Source organism: Coturnix japonica, chromosome 18 (genome assembly GCF_001577835.2).
Source record: "Coturnix japonica isolate 7356 chromosome 18, Coturnix japonica 2.1, whole genome shotgun sequence".
Lineage (NCBI taxonomy): Eukaryota > Metazoa > Chordata > Aves > Galliformes > Phasianidae > Coturnix > Coturnix japonica.
The window spans coordinates 2,896,596-2,916,121 of record NC_029533.1 but is presented as its reverse complement, the minus strand read 5'-3'; the positions used below and the strand labels follow the sequence as shown (position 1 = coordinate 2,916,121).

The 19,526-nt window shown below is 42.5% G+C and overlaps 1 protein-coding gene and 1 non-coding gene across 2 annotated transcripts; one reads left to right on the top strand and one right to left on the bottom strand.

Moving 5' to 3' along the window:
- Positions 1 to 100: 100 nt before the first annotated feature.
- Positions 101 to 15,681, bottom strand: RAB40B (RAB40B, member RAS oncogene family). Its single transcript, XM_015880092.2, has 6 exons — positions 15,473 to 15,681; positions 3,923 to 3,983; positions 3,189 to 3,249; positions 2,263 to 2,340; positions 1,566 to 1,788; positions 101 to 1,175 (listed from the first exon to the last, which is right to left on the bottom strand). The coding sequence occupies exons 1-6, from the start codon at positions 15,612 to 15,614 to the stop codon at positions 967 to 969; spliced, it is 774 nt and encodes a 257-aa protein (XP_015735578.1). The 5' UTR covers positions 15,615 to 15,681; the 3' UTR covers positions 101 to 966.
- Positions 4,170 to 4,241, top strand: TRNAG-UCC. The gene has a single exon. It is a non-coding gene; the product is annotated as a tRNA-Gly (tRNA).
- Positions 15,682 to 19,526: the final 3,845 nt, after the last annotated feature.

The following is a 19,526-nucleotide window of genomic DNA, read 5'->3' as shown; positions in this document are numbered from 1 at the left end:
TCAAAGCATTATATCATTTAGGATGGCTCCATGTTCCTGCTGTCCAGTTCAGGTATTCTGTTCTTCAAGTTCTTCTCAAGGAAGAGACAACTTAATAGGATTTATTTTCCAGAAGCATTTATTTAGTTTTTTTAATAGTGCTTTTTTTTTCTTATAAAGCAGCTTTTCAAGTCATGTTCCCTTAACCACAGTATCTTTGGCATTTTCCTTCTCAACTTTCCTGTAGAGTGGTACAAAATGTAATATATATATATATATATTCTTTACAGAAAAATAAGTATTTAAACCACAAATTAATTCCCCACAGTATTAAATAACATACCAAAAAACTTTATCAAATCTATTACATATACTAATGAGGCAAAACCTTGTTGCGTATGTGCACCATAATTATATACACGTTTTTAGCTTAGTTAAGTTAGTGCTTTGAAGTCATCAAAGAAGCTTTAGCAAATATCCCAAATACAGAACGGCAGCATGACTGGAATTGGTTGCACCATGTGTAGGATTCCCAATGTATACAATACATTGCATTGAAAAACTGCCCGAATACGTAAACCAATGACTCACACTTTTAATAGTTTGCAAAAAGCCAGGATTTTTGTTTCACCAATCACACAGTAAGCCACATTCCAGATTTAATGGAATTAAGAACTCAATATACTGATAATTATTCCCCATAGGAAAATACATCAAGTAGTGAAAACAATGGCATCATGCATGTCAGAAACTGAAATGAAGTATGCAAGTCCAACAGCAAAACGTCACAGCCTTTCAGCTGCACTGAACAAGTCACTCTTCCCAAAGCAGCATTACTGTAGTGAGCAAGCTCCAAAACAGGACTTGTCTTTCTTATTGTTGTCTATGTAGTGTGATACCTACACAGAATATGCTCTATTAAAAGGAGTCCTCACATTCAGTGCTTCACATGAGGGGCTTCCAACCAGGTTCCTTTTCTCACAGAGCTTAAGAAATTTTACAGCTGTTTCTTGTACAGTTTTTTGGGGATGTGAGCGAATACGAGCGTCCGTGCATCATCCTGGCATTAAGACCGTTGGCCATGGAGAAAGATTTGAGATGGCTTCTTAAGGCAACTGGGAGAGGGAGCTTGTCAACAAGATGCACCGGGGTACAGGAGACTATGGCACGGCAACAAAGGTCTTGCAGGCTCAGTACTTAAAAAACAGATATAAAACTTCCATTATAATAGTCTGCTTTTGTCAGCCAAACACCAGTTGAATAACCATCACTCTGCATGCATGCTTTACTTGTAGGATGAATTCTCATTTCTCTCCCCTCATGCTTTCCCACACCTGTATTATCCAAAATGTCTGCTGCTTCCATTTCCTACTTATGCCACAATACTTAGTTCTAGGAAAGCCAAAGCAGGAACAGGTTATGCCTGCAGGTGCATATTTCCTGTCTAGAAAACAAGCTGTATCAGATTCCTGGCTCTTTTTATGTCAGCCAACAAATCAATTCTCTGTCTTAAAATTATTTTTTATTAAGGAACCACAAACCTTTGTCAGGACTAGCTTTAAATATTTTCAGCGTGTTTTGCTTACCCTTGTTTGGCCTCCAGAGCCTGTCCATTCCATGCCTCATCAATACTATTCTTGCTAGCTCAGTGAAGGACTCCGTAATATTGAAATTACAAAGAGGACTGACTTCAAAAAAAGTCATGCCCAGCCGCTCGGCGTAGGTTTGTGCTTGTTCAGTAGAGACTTGGCGCTTGAAGGCTAAATGAAGGCGGTTTCCAACCAGGATTTTTGGTACACCAGGAGCGTGCTGAGAAAAGAAAAGAAAAGCAATAAAAAAGAAAAAAAAAAAGGCTCTAATTTCTCCCTTCCATCAGCTAAAACAGAAGATTTTCCAAGAGTTCAGACTGAGTGGCAGGTTGGACAAGATGGTCACTAGAGGTCTCTTTCAGCTTAAGTTATTCTACGATTCTATGATTTAAAAATATCCCTTTCTCACTTGCAGAGATGATGTGGCAAATCTATAGTGAGTGGGACTACAATATGAAATCTCTGCCCTCCATATGCTTCCTGCCAACACCTTGAAAGAAATCAGACACTTCAAGCTGCTATGTTTCTAACTTCCAGAACTGTAAACACAGAAACAGAATGGTGAGCTTGGCGTCTTGGATGACACTGTAGTAAGCACTGCCTGCAAACGCCAGTAAAAACAACAGAAAATATCATAAGCTGTCAGTCTTAGTCATCTGCAGGAGACTTGTGACAGTCCTGGGTTGTACCTTACCTCGTCTATTTCTTTTATCCATCGATCGATTCCATCAAATGACCAACGGTTGGTAATGTCGTACACCAGTATTACTCCCTGTTTTTAAATATAATATAAAATAAGTTTAACAAAGACACAAGACAGAAAATACCATCTGCGAGTTCTCTGATTCTGAAATAATCCTATCATGCTGAGAAAGATCTTAATGAAGCAGAACCTGAAGATTCTATTGACACCGAGCCCCACCTCTCTGCGTAGACCTCTGATATGGTAAGGAACAGAAAACAAGACTTTTTTTGGGGGGTTATGTACTGGTAAATATTTCTTTTTACAGTGGAAAATTTAATTGATCATACAGCACAAGTCATAGTAAATAACTATTAGTGGTCACATGCAGCAGGTTGAAGATTCAATTCACTATATAATTCTGGAACATAAACCATGCAACTCAACATGTTGCGAATTAAAGCAGTGCTTTGAAATGTGAAACCCTAAAATCACCATACTGTGTGGTTTTTGGTTTGTTTTCTTTTTAAGAGATTTCATTACAAGTCGTTACACTTCATTACATTTTGCATTATGTTTGTATTTTCCTATTGCTCTTGAGTCTTGTGTTAGCTGTTCACCTCACCTGGCACACAGCATTAAAAGGCACCATTAGCATATGTAATCACAGGGTTAAAGGAAGCTAACAGGCTTAAGTTGTTGCCAACAAGAAGGCCTGATGATATTTATTATTATAACATGCTCTGCTTCAACTTCCATCTCATTAATTTCTGTCCACCCACGAAAATCCTCTTTATATTTCCCGTTTCATGTTATCTTTTAGACTATCAGTACAACCACATGCAACCTACAAGTGAGCTTCAAAAGCCATCACAACAATCTGCTATCTCTTGTTCACACCATAACCATTACTCATCACTCAGCCATGCACAACTTACCTGAGCACCTCTGGAATATGACCGAAATATGGTGCAGAATCTCCCTTGCCCTGATGTATCCCTAAACAAAACAAGTTACGTATGTTTGTAAAAGAAGGTGGTCACCTACATTAAGAGTCCAGCTGGACTTGTAATGATCAGTATCACCCCTTATTCCATTAGTCACACAACGGTAATTTTTCTTAAGGAGCCAGAAGATGGTCTCCTGCAAAAATATTACCACGGGAACTCCCCAACAGACCAAATATCTGATCTTACAGGGAAAATAGGCATCATCAAATATTTCTGTTGTTGTTGACATGTTTTTTGTTAGGATAAGGCTGCACATATCAATGAAGTTATCCACAGTTAATTGACAGCGAGCAATAACACTTCTTGTTTGTTATTCAGTCAACCATTACTACTAACAAACTGAGCACAGGGATGTTGCTGTACCATCACTGGATGCTTTTTAAGGTATTTTCACAGTTCTCATTACAAGTGTATCTTACCATTTTTGAAGGTACTTTGAATATCTTAAAGATACTTTTAATCTATTGTGCCTTGCTCCTGCATTGGTGACTCATCTTCCCTTTAGAGAAATGGCAGGTCCTACCATTTTATATGAACTAGATGAAAAACTGAAATAAACACAGAGGAAGCCCAAAGTGCCGGATAGCTGGAGGATTCTCCCTCATTTGGCTGCATTTTTCTGAGGCATAAATATAAACTCTGAGGAATGGTGGGAGACATACCAGAGCTGCAGCTTGATTCGTCGACCATCCAGGAGGATCGTTGTAGTCTTGTAATCTATACCTGGGGGGAACACAGACACACAGATCTTACATCAGCTTGACAGTGTGTAACACACAGACGATAGCTACAGACTTCACAGGAGCTGGCCAAAGAGTTTATTCATTTAGTTCTATTTATTTTCAATAGGAGGCAGAACGAGGTTTTGCACAGCACAGCAATGAAGGCAGATCCATTCCAGCAAGCACAGCGTTGGTGGTATAGTGGTGAGCATAGCTGCCTTCCAAGCAGTTGACCCGGGTTCGATTCCCGGCCAACGCAGCTCTCATTTTGTCACGGCCACGGAATAGATGAAGACTGAAAGAACAAGTTTTGTCATTTCAGAAATCCTGAAGAACATAAAACACAGCACAAACCCTGCACAGCTCGTTCCTGCATCCTGTGCTACCGCTGCTATTTCCTGCAGGGTGAAATACTTCCATCCGCTTATCTGAAAGTTCATGGAGACGCAGACCACGATCAGCAAACACTGACATCCCACGCAGCACACGGACATCCATCCTTCTTGTTAAAGATATACCAGACATAGGAAGTCAGAGCTGCATCGCTATAGGATACACAGCTGAGTAAACCAGGCACCACGGAGCATCCACCACTGCAAGCTGTGCTTGTTCAGCTGCACATCAAGTTAAATATTACATATGTTTCCTTAAGATGACATGCATAAGGCACCCCAAAGATACACCACTACGAGCTGCTGTTTATGAAAGCATCCAAGGGCTTCTCAGAAGAAGAAACAGGCTCAGAAACTTTTGTATTCTTCAGCTGTAATGCAGATAGAGCCAGCTGATAATAAGTATAATTTAACCTGAATATTTCTGCATTTGCCACTGATAAAGAATCAAAACAAAAGGCCTTTTGCCATGAATCATCAGGAACAGCGTGCAGCTACAACAATGAGACCAACAGATGTGGGCTGTGCTGTTGCAGAAATCAAATGTCCTTCCAGAACATTATTCACTCATTTAGAAATACAGAATAGCTTTGTTGGGATACACAGGCGAGAAGTATCGCTGCAGAGGAAAGGAAACAAACAGGCTGCCAGATCAGAGAGTTCAGCTGGCTGAAATGAACCAGAAACGCCTCTCAATGCTTTACACTTTCATATATATTGGCTTTTTTAGTAAATCAATATGATATACACCTGGAGCCACAAACTGAAATTAAAGAACCTCACAGGCTGCATCCCTTGCTGGAGAGGTTTGTTGGTTTTTGTTTAATTATTATTTTATTGCTTTTTTAATGTATACTTCTCAAACACAAAGCAAACAGCTATTAAACTGAACTTAGCATCACTACATTCAGGAATGGAGTAGAATTCTCCCCAAAATCATTCAGCTGTTTGGTAACAACAGCATTAAACAGAAAGGCATCCTCTCCATAGTGACGCTTTGTAGCCATTCCACACCATCACTGATGCTTCACTGACAGCACTTCATTCTTGTCAATGCTGATCAGTTTAATGTTCCCTGTAAAACGTGTATTTCTCTTGAAGCACGCAGTGCCATTCCTGTGATGTGTCTCTTTGGGAAGAATCCTTTAATTATTTCAGTTGCTCATTTTGTCTTCCAGCAAAGGCAAGATTACTGCACCACAAATGTTTTCTGTTACTGATTCAGTGATTTACAGTGTGACTGCCAACCAGCCCCATAGCTTTGCAGCAGTGAATACACCAACTCAAAGTTCGAGTGCTGTATGTTACTGTGCACTCTCTTGTCATCAATGTTTGTAAGCAAATAAAGCCAGTACTTCACCTGCTGTATTTGCATCCTACCCCAAAAAACTTGCAAACAACTTAAAAGCTGCTTTAGCTCGCAGTATTTCTGCTGGGGTGGCTAAACAAAGAGCCAAAACTTGAGAATAGTCTATTTCTATTCATGCTAAGAGGAAAGACCATTAAGCTTCTAAAACAGTATTTCATTCTCCTCTCTGTTAAATTTACCCCCCAGGGAGAAAGATGTGTCCCCACTTCCCCCTGGTCAGGAAGAGGCAGCAACTACAAGCTTCAGTTCATCATTTCCCCTCTTTGCTCTTCCAAAAGGAAAGGACATCAGAGCCATAAGGTAAGCTGGCTACCTCAATAGCTTGCTGCAAGTTGCAGCTAACTTCCTGAGAAGAAATGATTATATATATATATATATATACACACATACATACATGTATACACAAACATGGGATTATTTATAAATAATAGCACTACAGGAAAAGGGAATGTTATTATTAGCATCACACAGGGGGAAAAAATTGGTTGTATTTTTGTTTTTGTTTTTTTTTTTTCCTTTTAAAGTCACTCTATTTTATTAACAAGTTTGAAAGAAGATCGGAAGAGACTAATATATCAGTTCCAGGAATCTCACATGAGATGAGTTTTCCTCCACACAGATGTGAAAGAATAGATTGAAACAAGACCACAATGATGGGCAGTCACAGAACTCTGTGCCTTACAGACTGACTGGCACCAGGATACAACCTGCAAGTGCAACAACACATTTCTGGTTAGAAAACTTGTGTGTAAAGATAGGAGTTCCTATCTGGGACTGGGAATGATTGTTACCAGTTGGACAAAGAAATTAGGACCTGACAGAAAGCTGGGTTATGTGGAAAGAGAGATTTGACAAAGAAGGCAGAACTAAGGTGGGGATGAGACACTGAGAAGGAGGCTGAACAAAGAAGCTGAGCAGAGATACAGAGCAAGAAGTCCAGACAAAGGGCACAGAACCAGGTAGTGAACAAACCATAAATGTCTGTTTCACCTTTTTGACATATAAATGTGTCTCAAGATACGACATGGCATTCTGTACATCCACGGAAAGTAGAAAGAAGAGAAGCTTCATCAGGCTAATCATGAAAGAATCAAATGGGTTTTATGGAAAAACTGATTGTTCAATGCTCCTTGTGCTTATGGATATCTCCTGATATAGTGATACAGCTTCAGAGCAAAGGACAGCTCATCCTGGTACATAAGGAAAAAAGCAGAAGGGAATGTGCATATCTTTTATAGATTTTATAGACTGAGAAAGAAACGAGAAGCAGCCATGCACGAGTTGCTCCTCTATCTAGAATGCTTGGGCTTGAAATACGGCCAGTATCTGGAAGGAAGAATAGCTTCAAACTACCATAAAAATATTAAAAGCAGATGCAGTACTTCACATTTTACGACATTTTCCAGAAGAGAACAATGATCTTTTATATCTCGACACTTCATTAGCAGTAAACCAGCTCAAAAATACTTGGCACAACAAGAATCACGAGACCATCCAGCAGTCATTACTCTCAGCTATAGGTCTAAGAGCTCAGACAAGGGTTAGAAACCTCCCCAAAACCTCCCCAGGCTTTAAATCAAGTTGCAAATAAAGGCTTCTGAAAAATTAAACCACCGTTATTAGTTAAGCACATTCACACGTCACAACCATTACAAAACTGGAATTCTATTTCAGAAGGATACTCCTGTGTATTATGAATTCTGTCATTATGATGTAGATCAAAGTTGGAATTCACAAAGAATAAGTGGAGTAAATCTAAGCTCCATAATTTTGCTTTAAATATATAAAAGAGCAAAAACACAGATACTTGAAGAGAAAGAGCTTTCAAACTGTACTGCCAAACCAAACCAACAGTAGACCCATCCTACTGCTTGGATTTGAAACTCCAAGCAAAACACATCCTGCAGCAAAGTGGGCTCTCCAGATAATGTTAACAATAACTTGAAGAATCACCAAGTCACAATGTATCTTCCATCATAAAAATGAAGGAAATTAAGTTTGGTTTGGATTACGTTTCCAATTCTTTCCTCTCCTCCTCCCCAGTTATTACAGCAGAAGAGCTGCCAATATTCTGATATTCTCTTTTTTTCCAGGAGAAAAACTTCAGAGATTTTTTTTGCTAACATTTTGTATTAAGATTTAAAGGAAAGACTGTATGCAACTAAGATCTTGTTCTATGCATCATTTAGTTGGCTCCACTTTTACATTAAATTAGAATAAACTGCTTTTGGGTGAAAAGGACAAAAAGAAATGTCAGTTTGGCCCAACATCAGGTCAGTTAAATCCATCTCCCGTCCAAACCAGGATCAGCTGTGAGGTCTGGGGATCCATCTGTGCAACCTGTTCCACAGCCTGACCCTGCTCCTCCATTAAAGAAACTGATTTTCTTCTTATCCATTCTGAACCTCTCATTTCATCCTACACCTATAAACTCCTTATGGAGAATGTCTCTGTCTCCTTGATGACTGGCCCCGAGGTACTAGAAGGCTGCCCCTCCGCCCCCACAAAGGCCTCTTTCCCACTTTGAGGGAGCTCATCAGTCTGCTGCCAAACTTCATTTCAGTCGTTACAACTGCAGACTTTTCTTCACCCCAAAACTATGCAGGCACTTCTCACATAGTCTCCTGCATTGAATTAGCTGCCCTGCAGATGTTGAAGATAAGTATGGTGCAGACTGAGAAGTGAGACTGCCTATAAAACCAGAGTTCTCAACCACCACTGCATTAAACTCCTGTTTGGAGACGAGAACTAATATTTATAAGGAAAAATACTGTGTGTATTCTTGGACTCTGCAATCCTCCTGCTCCAAGACTAAGATCAGGCAAATGATACAGTTCCCTTCAGAATGAACTGAAAAGCAAAATAAAAGTTTAGAGGTTATGAACTTGTTTAAAATCCCATCTGTCACATTTCTATTTTATGAAGTATGTGCTCCAGTTAAACCACAATCTACAAATTCTGCACTGGTTTGAGAAGTCAAAGTTGTGCAAACTGCACTTGGCACATTTACAGAAATAAACACACAGAGAAGGATCAGGAGGACGGTCACGGACTGACTGGGATCCTGCAGCACATCCAGGGATAGCAGGTCCTTGCTGAAGCAATTAGAATGGAAATACAGACACCCAGTTAGATATCCACGTAGAGATTCTGCGCCATGAGACTGCTTATATTGACTCAGTCATTCCACTGAACTCATCATCTGCAGGAGCCTCTCCTCCTCATCCTGCTCGTGAAGAAGTATTAGGAAGGCAGCCAGACCTGCTGGGTCTGAGTTTTCCAGCTGGCAGCTTCATGTTTCATGCACTTAAATATCCCACATTGAGGCAGTGCATTAAAGTCAGCTTGCAAACAAAGCATGAGGGCACAAGAGCTGCATTAACACATTTTGTCTCTAACATGTTTAAATTACTTTGTTTTGAAGTCTATGGAATAACAGCCCCCTCCTGCTTTTTATGTTAAAATCTTTTTTAATTAATATCTTTTCTGTTTCATACAAGCATCAATGACAGCCCACTTTCTATAACAACAAGCAAATTAAGCAGAAAATCCTCAAATAGGCTTATGACTGTTTCTTCAATATATTCATTTGGAATACACAAGCATTCCTGGCTATTTCAGTTTGCTGATGTGGGATCACAGCAGAACATACATTACTAAGGCCAGGGCAGGGCTCCCTGCATGAAGTCACAGGCCAGAGGAGACACGAGAGCAATGGCAGGAGCCTCCAAATGAGGAACAGACTGCCAAGTCGTGCTGAACGAGCACAGTATGAAACTGGGGTGAAGAGCAGAGAGGTAAAATCTGAGCCATCAGCCTGCAACACACTGTACACTACACAAATTACAGGCAGTAGACACGAGCCATCAGCCTGCATTCGAACGTGCAGGAGATGAGCCACAAATGCCTCACTCCTGGACTGCAATTCCTTCTAAATGTAGCCACACATTCAGTCCCCTCTATTACATTTGCACATAAACACGGGTTTATACTGGCTACGTATTTAGAATCACGGGGAGTTTTCATTAGATAGATCATCTCCCGAGTCAAGAATGAAAGCAGTTCTGTGCACTCAAGTACACTTAAAGACGCTATTAAGAAAGGTATTGCCAGGAGCTCATGTTATGTGAATGTGAAGCTGGGATCCAAAAATAACACACTGGAGAAACTCTGGATGGTTTGATTCTTCATGAACTCAAGAGATCACACCTGATGTTCTTAAAAACAAGCTGACTGACAAAACAGATGGAAGTCTCCCCTCTAGAAATTCTCATCAGCTTCTCCACCCCCATACAGAAAACTACCAGTTTCTACATTGAAATCCAGTGTTCCAGAAACGATGTCAATGCCCAACATAACTCTGGGCCATCAGCCCTGTGCTCTCCCATCTGCTCCCCACCTCTTGCACTGCCCTCTGTTCTCCTGGCAGCCCTTGCTGTCTGCACGCAGTACCTGCACACCAGCAAACCCCACACCACAAACAGCAAAGCAGTTCTATCAGCTTTCAGCTCAGCACGAGGCTGTATCTCATGGACAATACAGAGCTTTCCCATTTCCCTGCTTCTGGCAACAAACACAGCTCCAAAATGCTCAATCTTCAATATTTATTTGCCTACAGAACCGCCACATTACCAACTTGACAGAGAAGTTTCTGTACATGTGTAAGGGTGTTTTCCCTGCCAGGTCCCTCTTCTTCCCCGCTTCAAAAGCAGTTATTTTTGTTTACTATGAGGATTCTCCCCTTACCTTAAGCACAGCTCTGAGATTTGGCTCAGCCAAAGCGAACACTGCAAGAGCAAATTCCTTGGTGACTTACAGTCCTCAGGGCTATAAAGGCCACACCTCCTGCAGAGGGTTACCAGCAAGACCCAGATAAGGACTCATGTATTCCTTCTTCCGATACATGAACCCAGAATAACAGTCTGACTAACAGACCAAACAAAAATGCAGTTATACCATAGCAGGCCTGCGCTATATTAAAGCCTTCGGCTACTATAAATATGGGAGCAGTGTCTGTGGATCTTTAAGCCTCCTCCACTCCTGGGCAGACATGAGATTAGAGCTTCCTACTAATTAGCTTTCAATTTCTCCTTAGATTTGAGTGACAGCGTAGATGCACAACCAGCTGTTGCTAACACCAACACCAGTGTTTGTGTGGACTTTGCCCTGAGTAAGTACTAAGTTACAACGCTGACACAGAAGGTTTTATTTCACCTTTCTCGAAGACTGGATATTCCACACAAGCTGTATCAATGATCAGTCAATCAGTGCTTTAGCTGCAACAGCTTCACCTCGCTGAGGAGCTCCACGTTGTGAGTGTCTGCCTAATTAATCAGCTCATAACTTATTACAGCATAGGAAGCCATAACAAAAAGGAATAATTATTTGTATGGACACGTTCCACTGTATCAACAGATTGAGAAGTGGATGGAACAAGCACAGCAAGCTCAAAACAAGTCCACCTGGTGTATCAGAACCTTGTTTGAGATGTTCCCTAAGTAAAACCAGCATGACAGACTCCAATCCGTGTCAAGGACTGGATAAAATGGAACCAGTTTTCTGTATTTTCAGTCTCACGTTAAACAAAATCCAGAGGAATTAAATAATACTGGATAGAAATAAAACTATTAAAATTAGCCAATTTCTATTCTTCATCTCATTTTCCATCCTCATTACATTCCCAGAACAAGTTTACAGCAATATGTAAATGCATTTTAATCAACATTTTGGATTAAACATCTTCCTGGCACAGGCAAACACCATTTTGGTCAGGACAAAGCAACTTGAAAGACTGCAATGAGCCTCAAGTCTGACCACCTTCCAAACCAGCCTGGACTCCTCCTTTCATGTTGCACACCTGTCTGGGATCCTCGTGGTGATTCGGGTTATTTACAGTCTCTTTCCCACTCCTGCACATCTCTGAAAAATTAAAGGGAGGGAAAAAAAAGAGAAAAGGACACCAGTAGCCCAAGGGAAATGCAGCCAGGGAGCACAGTGAGTTAGAATGAGAAAGGCAATGGAGAAAATGAGCTACTGCTGCAATTGTTTTTTGCCACAACAAACGGAAGGAGCAATAGCAGATATCAAATTCAGACATGTCTGTGCAGGTCAGTTTTAGGCAGGAATTTGAGAAATATCTGCCTGATTTTCAAGATTTAAAGGCTCCCTCCATCTGAAACTGTACAACACGCTTGCCCAAAAGTTGTTTTATTTGGTCTTCCTTTTTTTCCATTGAATAAGCTTTATTAAGAAACATATAAAGGGAAGTTATTGATAAAAAGAAGTTAGACACTGGACTTGAGCATGGATATATATGTACAATATATATGTACACGGCATCGATTGCTCCTCCACTCACAAAAACCCACCAATACTGGTAAGGTGAGCAGGGAGCTGGGGAGAAAAGCAGCTTTTGCCCACTGATGTGGGTTTGCAGACCTCACAGTGAGACAACCTCCATCCTCACCTTCATCAAACTGTAACCCTTGGCCATGAGATGGGTGCAAGCTCCTGATCCCTAAGTTGCTGAGTAACATCAAGCCAAAGAAATGTTTCCACTTCATTGGGCTGAAGGAAGCTGGTTGAGTAGACTAAAGTGTGTAATAAAGCAAAATTCACAGGCCCATCCCAAGTCAGATGCTGTACCTGAAACAAGTGTTTTTCCCTCCAGTGCCATGGCAGACTACAATGACAATGTAAGAAACCAGTTGCCTTTTAGGCACTTAGCTCGTATATGAGATCAGATCCACCTGCTTTTCCTTTCTACAAAAATGCAGATCTACATGTTTTTAACGCAGATCAATGGGCACACAAACGAATTTTAACACAACTTAAAGGATGGGGTGGAGGAATTCTTGCCTTTCAGAAAGTTACCCCATAGCAGCAAAGTGCTCAGTTATTGCTCTCCCTGTGCTGCAGCATAAAAAGGTCACTGAATGAGAAAGGATGAAAGAATTTGCCAGTGTAAATGTGGGGTTCCTGCAAGAAAAGGACTAAGCGTGCATTAAGTATAAGCAATCCCTCCTATCAGCCCCCATGTCAAGCAATCACAACGCAAGCACAATTTTCACTATTTTAATATGAAAGCAAAACCAGAACCAGCTGAATAAAAACCTGTTGGTGCAAGGCATGAAAATATTCTTCTCCCCAGTGACATCTAAGGTATCACGTTCTATTTCCTCTGAATATACCCCGATGATAAATTAACAACACTCAGCAGCTGCAGCTCCCTCAGATCATTTCTGTGCATTTTTTATCGTGTCCAACCTGTAATATTTCAGTTTTCATCAGGACGTGGGAAACCTCTAACAGCAGGTTACCCAGACAACTAACCTTCCTGCCTACCTGCCCATCTCCAGAATAACTGCTCTCTAGATTATCTCTATGAATCATGCTCACTACCTTGTCTTCCATAGCAGACCCTACTTCGTAATGTCAATAAAGCTTCTCTCCTTCTTTCTAAGCCCTCTGGTCATTAAGAAAAATCCAGAGATGAAGAGGCTGTATTTTGTCTCACTAGCTGTATTATGCCAAATGCTTTCATACCACAGCTCCTGGACCAGCAGCAGCTTGCAGAGACTTGACAGATCACACGATGCTGGCTTCCCTTCCTGCCTCCAGATTTGATATCAATTTTGTGTACTGACAAAAAATAGAAGACATATGACTGCTGTATTTTCCCAGGAATGAGAGACACTGCAGGTTTATTTTTGAATAACTAGTCAAAGTGTCTGCAAAAAAAAATTATTTCTGGTTTATACAATTGAAGTTTGAGCCCATACAGATGAGATGGCACAATTACAGAGCTCAGAGCTGCACACAAAGCCTTCAGGCATTCAAGAGCTAAACAAAAAACCCAAACAAACCTCCACACCAAAAAAACCCAAATGACAGCACATGCTGTTCTGGTCAATTCTGTGTTTAATTTATCTTCACTCTCCTTGTCTGCTTAATTAATTTGATGCTGCTGAAGACAACAACCTTCTTTGCTGATCAGCCCATCCTCACCAGGTCTTCCTCCTACCTCTCTTCGTGTCCTGCAGGGCTCACTTCAATTCTCCTCCTGTTTATCAAGCTTTTAAGTCAAATTAGAAAGTGAGTCATAAGACCAACAGGATGTTTAGCTTGCTCCCTCTCACAGCATCTCTATTCTCACAGCCTGCACAGGTCCCCCACAGCTGCATCCTATGTTGCTGTACTCAAGTGATGTAGGAAGGACTGAAGGGATATCAAGGGATAACAACTGGTAAGCACACATGCAAGTGTTCAAAAGTACCCCAAGTTTGGTACAATAGGCAACATTGTACCTTGAAGAATAGAGATGGATGAAGAGTAAGAACACATTTCCTACAGATTTTCACAGTTCAAGTCAACATCTTTCATTAAGGTGTTGATGCAATGGGATGCTGTGGTTGTGTGAACAAAATCTTAATTATTCCACCAGTCACACAAAATGTAAGATCAAATCATATTCCTTTATAACCCAAGACCACATCTTCCATCACATCTGCCCTCACTTGTGTCTCATACCCCTCTCTTCACGTGTGCACATCAGCTTGTAGCTACAACTCCTTTCTCTCTCCATAGAAGAACAACCTGTGCATAAGAGGTCTGGTGAGTCATGAATAACTGTATCTATCTAACTGTGTATAGTTCAGACCGGTGAAGAGACCACAATCCACAAAGCACAGCACAGAACATACAGCCTCGTGTGGAAACATTCTGGAGATTTTATTAGGGATGAAGAATCTCTGACCCACGAGCTTGGGAGCTGGTCAGACGTTGTTATGTCAAGACACATTGGAGCCTACATTGCTGCTTCTGCACATGAATTTATACACTCAGACTGCACATACAGGACAGGGCCAGACTCAGCTTGCTCCCCTGAAGCCCTTTCCCCTTTTTCTCCAAGCACCCGAAGGACCCAGACTGAGGATACGGCATCATCCCAAGGAGTAACGTAGCAGAAGCTATTAAGTAAACATCTCCAAATGCACACAGATACCTTCAAGGCGCAGTCTGACTCATAAGCAACCACACAAAGAACCCTCCACCTCCACCCACTTCTTTGCTTTGATTGAGAGCAATGAACTCAGTATAATAACAAATGCAAAGCCTTCCAAATGAATTAACTAGTCAGAGACTTATAGTAGCTGTAATTTGAGGCAACGGGTAATTTTACGAGCCCACTTGTTCTTCAATAACTCACGCAATAGGTTTGCAGTAGGAAGGAAAAGGGGAAACTAGAATTGTGTTCTAGGAAAACAGGGCTGGGGAAATGAAGAGAATAGGGAGAAAGGAGGAAAATAAAAATCTCTCCCTCCTCCCAAAGCCACTGACTCGGTTTTAAATCAGCTGGCAATGCTTAGAACTCTGCTATGCAGACAGAACATATCTGGCACGGATGAGGCTCTTCTGCCTTGCCCTTTAAAAAGCTTAAGTGAAAGAACACACTACAAATGTGAACCTTGGTCTTAAAGGGCCACTCTTCTGATAACGTCAGAGTGATCAACAGGGAGGAAAAAGTAATCTGTTCTTCCAGTGAGAGCTGCTTCAAAGCAAACATCTGCTGTTCCACGGATATTCTTTACTTGAAAAAGATTTTTCCCATCGTTTCCCTTACGGATGATCAATCTCAGCACCCTGACAACGCGCTCTGTGTACGACGCCGTTTCCCTGCCATGGGAGCAGCCCGCACAGCGCAATGTCCCGGTACCGCCCGGCCCTTACCCATGTTGTAGCCGTAGGGCGACTCTGCGGCTCCGTCCTGCAGGCTGGCCAGGATCTCGCCCTTGCCCACGTCGCTGTCTCCCACCAGCAGGAACTTCAGCAGGTAGTCGTACGCTCTCCCCGGGCTGCCCGCCTGGCTCATCCTCCGGCTCAGCTCCCGCGGCCCATCCCGTTGCCCGTGGCGGTGTGTGCTCGGTGCTGACTGCGGGCAGCGCTGCGGGCGCACAGCGGCATTGCCCGGCAACGAGCGGAGCGCGGCCGTCCCGTCCCGTCCCGGCGGAGCTCCGTGTCCGCAGCCCGTGTCAGTGTCAGCGGCGGGGCACGGCGACAGCGCGCGTCATGTCGCGACACAACGGAGCTGGTCGTTCCCAACAGACGGCGCCGGGCTCCTGTGGCGGCTCGGGGCGGCTCAATAGAACACCGGTCCCGTCCCGCTCCGCTCGATCCACCTGCCCCACCGCCCCGCTCCGACCCTCAGCCCGCGGCGCTCTGTCACACGCCGTCCCCGCCCCCAGCCGCCATTGGGCCGCTCTGCAGAGCTGACCCGCCCAGCCCGGCTCCCATTGCGGGGCTTCACGGCTCCAACGCCCCCTCCTCGTGTTTCCAGCGGGGAGCGGCGGCTCCGTTGCTACAGAGCTTCGAGCAACACATTGGATCGTTCGCACATCAATCAGGATGTAAGTCCCACCGCCCCGACGGAGCTGCTGCTGTGGGCAACGTATTCGAACCTCGGGACAACAAATCCACATCGATGCATCACCTCGAATCCAACGTGCTGGCAGGAGAATCTCAATTTCTCTCCCAAAAGACTGCAAAGCACACGGCAGCGTCCACCCATGGGCAGCAGCACGTCCCATCCCCACAGCAGGACACACAGTCCCTTCTACTGCTGCACTTCTGCATCCAGCAGTTACATATCCTTCATAATCCAGTCACTACTCGATGGACACAAAGTCCAGCTGGAAGTGGGGAAGATATTGACAACAACAAACAACAGTTTCCAGGCTCCGGGGCTGTGCTGCTGAAGATCTACATGGAGCTGTGTGCTCTTCTTCCTGATGCATCATCTGAGTGCACATCTCTGTTTTAAAAGGGCTAAATGCAGAGCAGTGCTTTGTATTCCTGCTGTGCAGCACAGTTTCCATTTCCCAACGAGTTCCCCTTATCTGGCGTTTCTATCAAATCATGTTTAGAACCAATCTGTGCCAAGCCCAGGTTTACAGTGCGGGCAGCTCGTGGCTGTACTTTATACAGGAACCAGGAAACTCGAATACACCCACAAATCTTTAACCCATCACCTGGCTGAGTGACAGGGAAGAAAAGGCATTTGTAACCCACTGTGCAGCACTAAGACAATGTGCAGGGGCAGCAGCGAGTATGATTTAAATACACAGTGATACATATAGTGCTCTTTAACTGTGCCATAGAGAAGCAGGCTAAGCCTGAGTCACAGCTGCAAATGTCACCTTTGTCAGGATTAATAATGAAGCAAAAAAACCAACTGGAACTGTCGAACATCCAAAGTGGGAGCTGTAGGTACTGAAGACAACAACAAAAGCAGGACTCAGCACTTTATGTTGTTTTACCCTCACAAAGAGCATAAAACCTTCCCATTATTAAAGTTAATATATATTAAGATTGTTCTTCCTGAGGCTGTTGAAGAGGCAGAACTTTGAGAGCAATCAAACACAGTGGTAACATGGCAAAGGCTGCATCAAAACCAGAGGGAGACAGAGTGCTCATCCCCGGGGAAAAACAGCAACAAAACCAGAACAACAGAAGCCTCTGGGATTCCTGTGTCTGTACCAAGAACAAACCTTTGGCGCTTATCTCACTTTCACTCAGATTCCACCCCAAATCACACCCATGAAATGACTTCAGACACTTCTGAATACCCACAGAGGCATCAGCTCTGCAATAAGCACACATGGAAGCACGGCTCGGTGCTTCTGCATCATCAGAGCGATGGCAAAATTCCACTTTTAAGGTCAGTCTTTGATCATGGAACTTTGCAGCTCGTTTCCACTTATCTGCTCACACAGACGACTTGAGGAATTTCATTTTATTTCTCTCTCAGGGCAAATTACGTTTAGAGAGAAAAAAAAAAAAGAGCTCTAACAATGAACACCAATGACTGTCTTATAAATCATCTCTTTCTCTGATGGAAAGTCCTACATCCTTCCTGATCCACCCCCGCAGCTTATCCATGGATGTGGGAGAGGAAAGAAGACAAAAAGAGCCCACAGCACATTACTTATACACGCACAGAAGCAGAGTCTGAAAAGCCCCTGTGCATGTTTGCCACTTGTATACATAAACCACCTAATAAAAGGCTGCATATACTAATTACCTTTTCTTTTCTCGCACATAATGTCAAGCAGTAAACAGCAATTAGCAGCTGCAGTGCTTTTCTATTCAAGACGTGTGTATTAACTGGTGACTCACCAAATAATTTGCAGCCCAGCGTGCCAGTTATCTTCTCCTCCACAGAAAGAAATACTATTTTAAACAGAAAGTTAACCGCTTGCAGGCAGCAGAACCAGATAAATATTGCTGGTGAACCCCAACAGTGCAGAGGAAAGTGGGTGGGTTCAGCAGCCTACTGCAAGCCTTTCAAAGTACTCAAATAGGAATGAATGATACAGGGGGAGGGAGGGGGAAGAGTGGAGGCAGGCAAGAAAGGACTATTGCAATGTCAACCCACATGCTACGTGCCTTTTGTGGTATACAGACCTGCACTGCATGAACAATTTCAGTACAGGGCTAAGGGCTGTGTTATAATTCTCAGTAAGTACATTTGCAGCCTGACTCAGTGGTTTATTTCAAATGGGGACAGTAACCTGTGGAACAGAGGCCAAAGGCAGCGTGCGACTGATCACAAAGAGCTTGAAACTAGAACCTGCACTACTGTCTGTGAGGAAACAGCTCCCAGATCCAGCACCTGCAGGAGCTGAGTGCCAGTGCCCCCTGCAAACATGGCCCGTGGTGCCTTTAGGAATTGTTGTGTCTTGCGGGTCCTGCTGAGTTTCCTGCAGAATGCTGGATATCTCATTTGCAAAGCGTGCTGCCAGCTCCTCCCCCAGATTATGTCCACCATGTAATGAGTTTGACATTACAGTTTTGGCCAAACTTCTGTTCCATCCTATCTGATCAGATGCAATCAGAAAGCAGTACAATCCAATGAAATTCTATGGAATGAAATGCAATTGCTTTCTGCTCCTTATGTTGTCCTCCAGGGACTATTTACTGACAGTCTGGAAAATCTACAACTTTGTGGTTGAAGACTGAACCACAGACGTTAAATTCTACTTTAATTCCATTAGGAAACAATTAGAATTTATGATTAATAGATTTAAACACTTTGTCAAAATAAGAAACCCCCAAACAAACAAACAACAACAAGAAATTCAAATAAATTGCAGTCATTTATTTACCAAAAAATCCCACCAACACAGTGATGGTCACTTTAAATGCTTCCAAACCTTATAATTCTTGAACAACATTACTCTTTTATTCTCTGAATAAGGCTGAAATAAAGCTTTGTGGAATCCTTTTCCATGTTACCTGCTTCAACTCCAAATGAAGAGTTAGGTTTCCTTCAGCATGATCTCAGTCATTCTTCAATGATAACAGCAGATAACAGCAGTTATCTGAACCCAACCTTTGCAATGCAGGTTTAAGGATATTTTTTACATCAACTCAGGAGAGCCAATATACATCAAAATGAAAGTTCAGGAATGAAGATGAATCCAGGTGTGCAAAAACATTTCTATTTCTATTCCCATTGTGGTACTATGTTATCCCTGGTTCTGATTAAGACACCAGGCTTTAACTTGTCATTGTCACATCCACAAACTGTTCAGTGAATTACTGCTCAGCTAACAACAAGGCAATACTAGCAGCCTTCTGCAAGCAAAACTTTGCACACTTTTGACATATGTGGAGTGGCTAAAGGCCCAATCTGAAGCCATTTGTAATTTTTTAGACTGACAATGAATATGTACTTGTAAAAAGCATCAATGACATTGCTAACCTGCTATGTGCACAGTCTTGG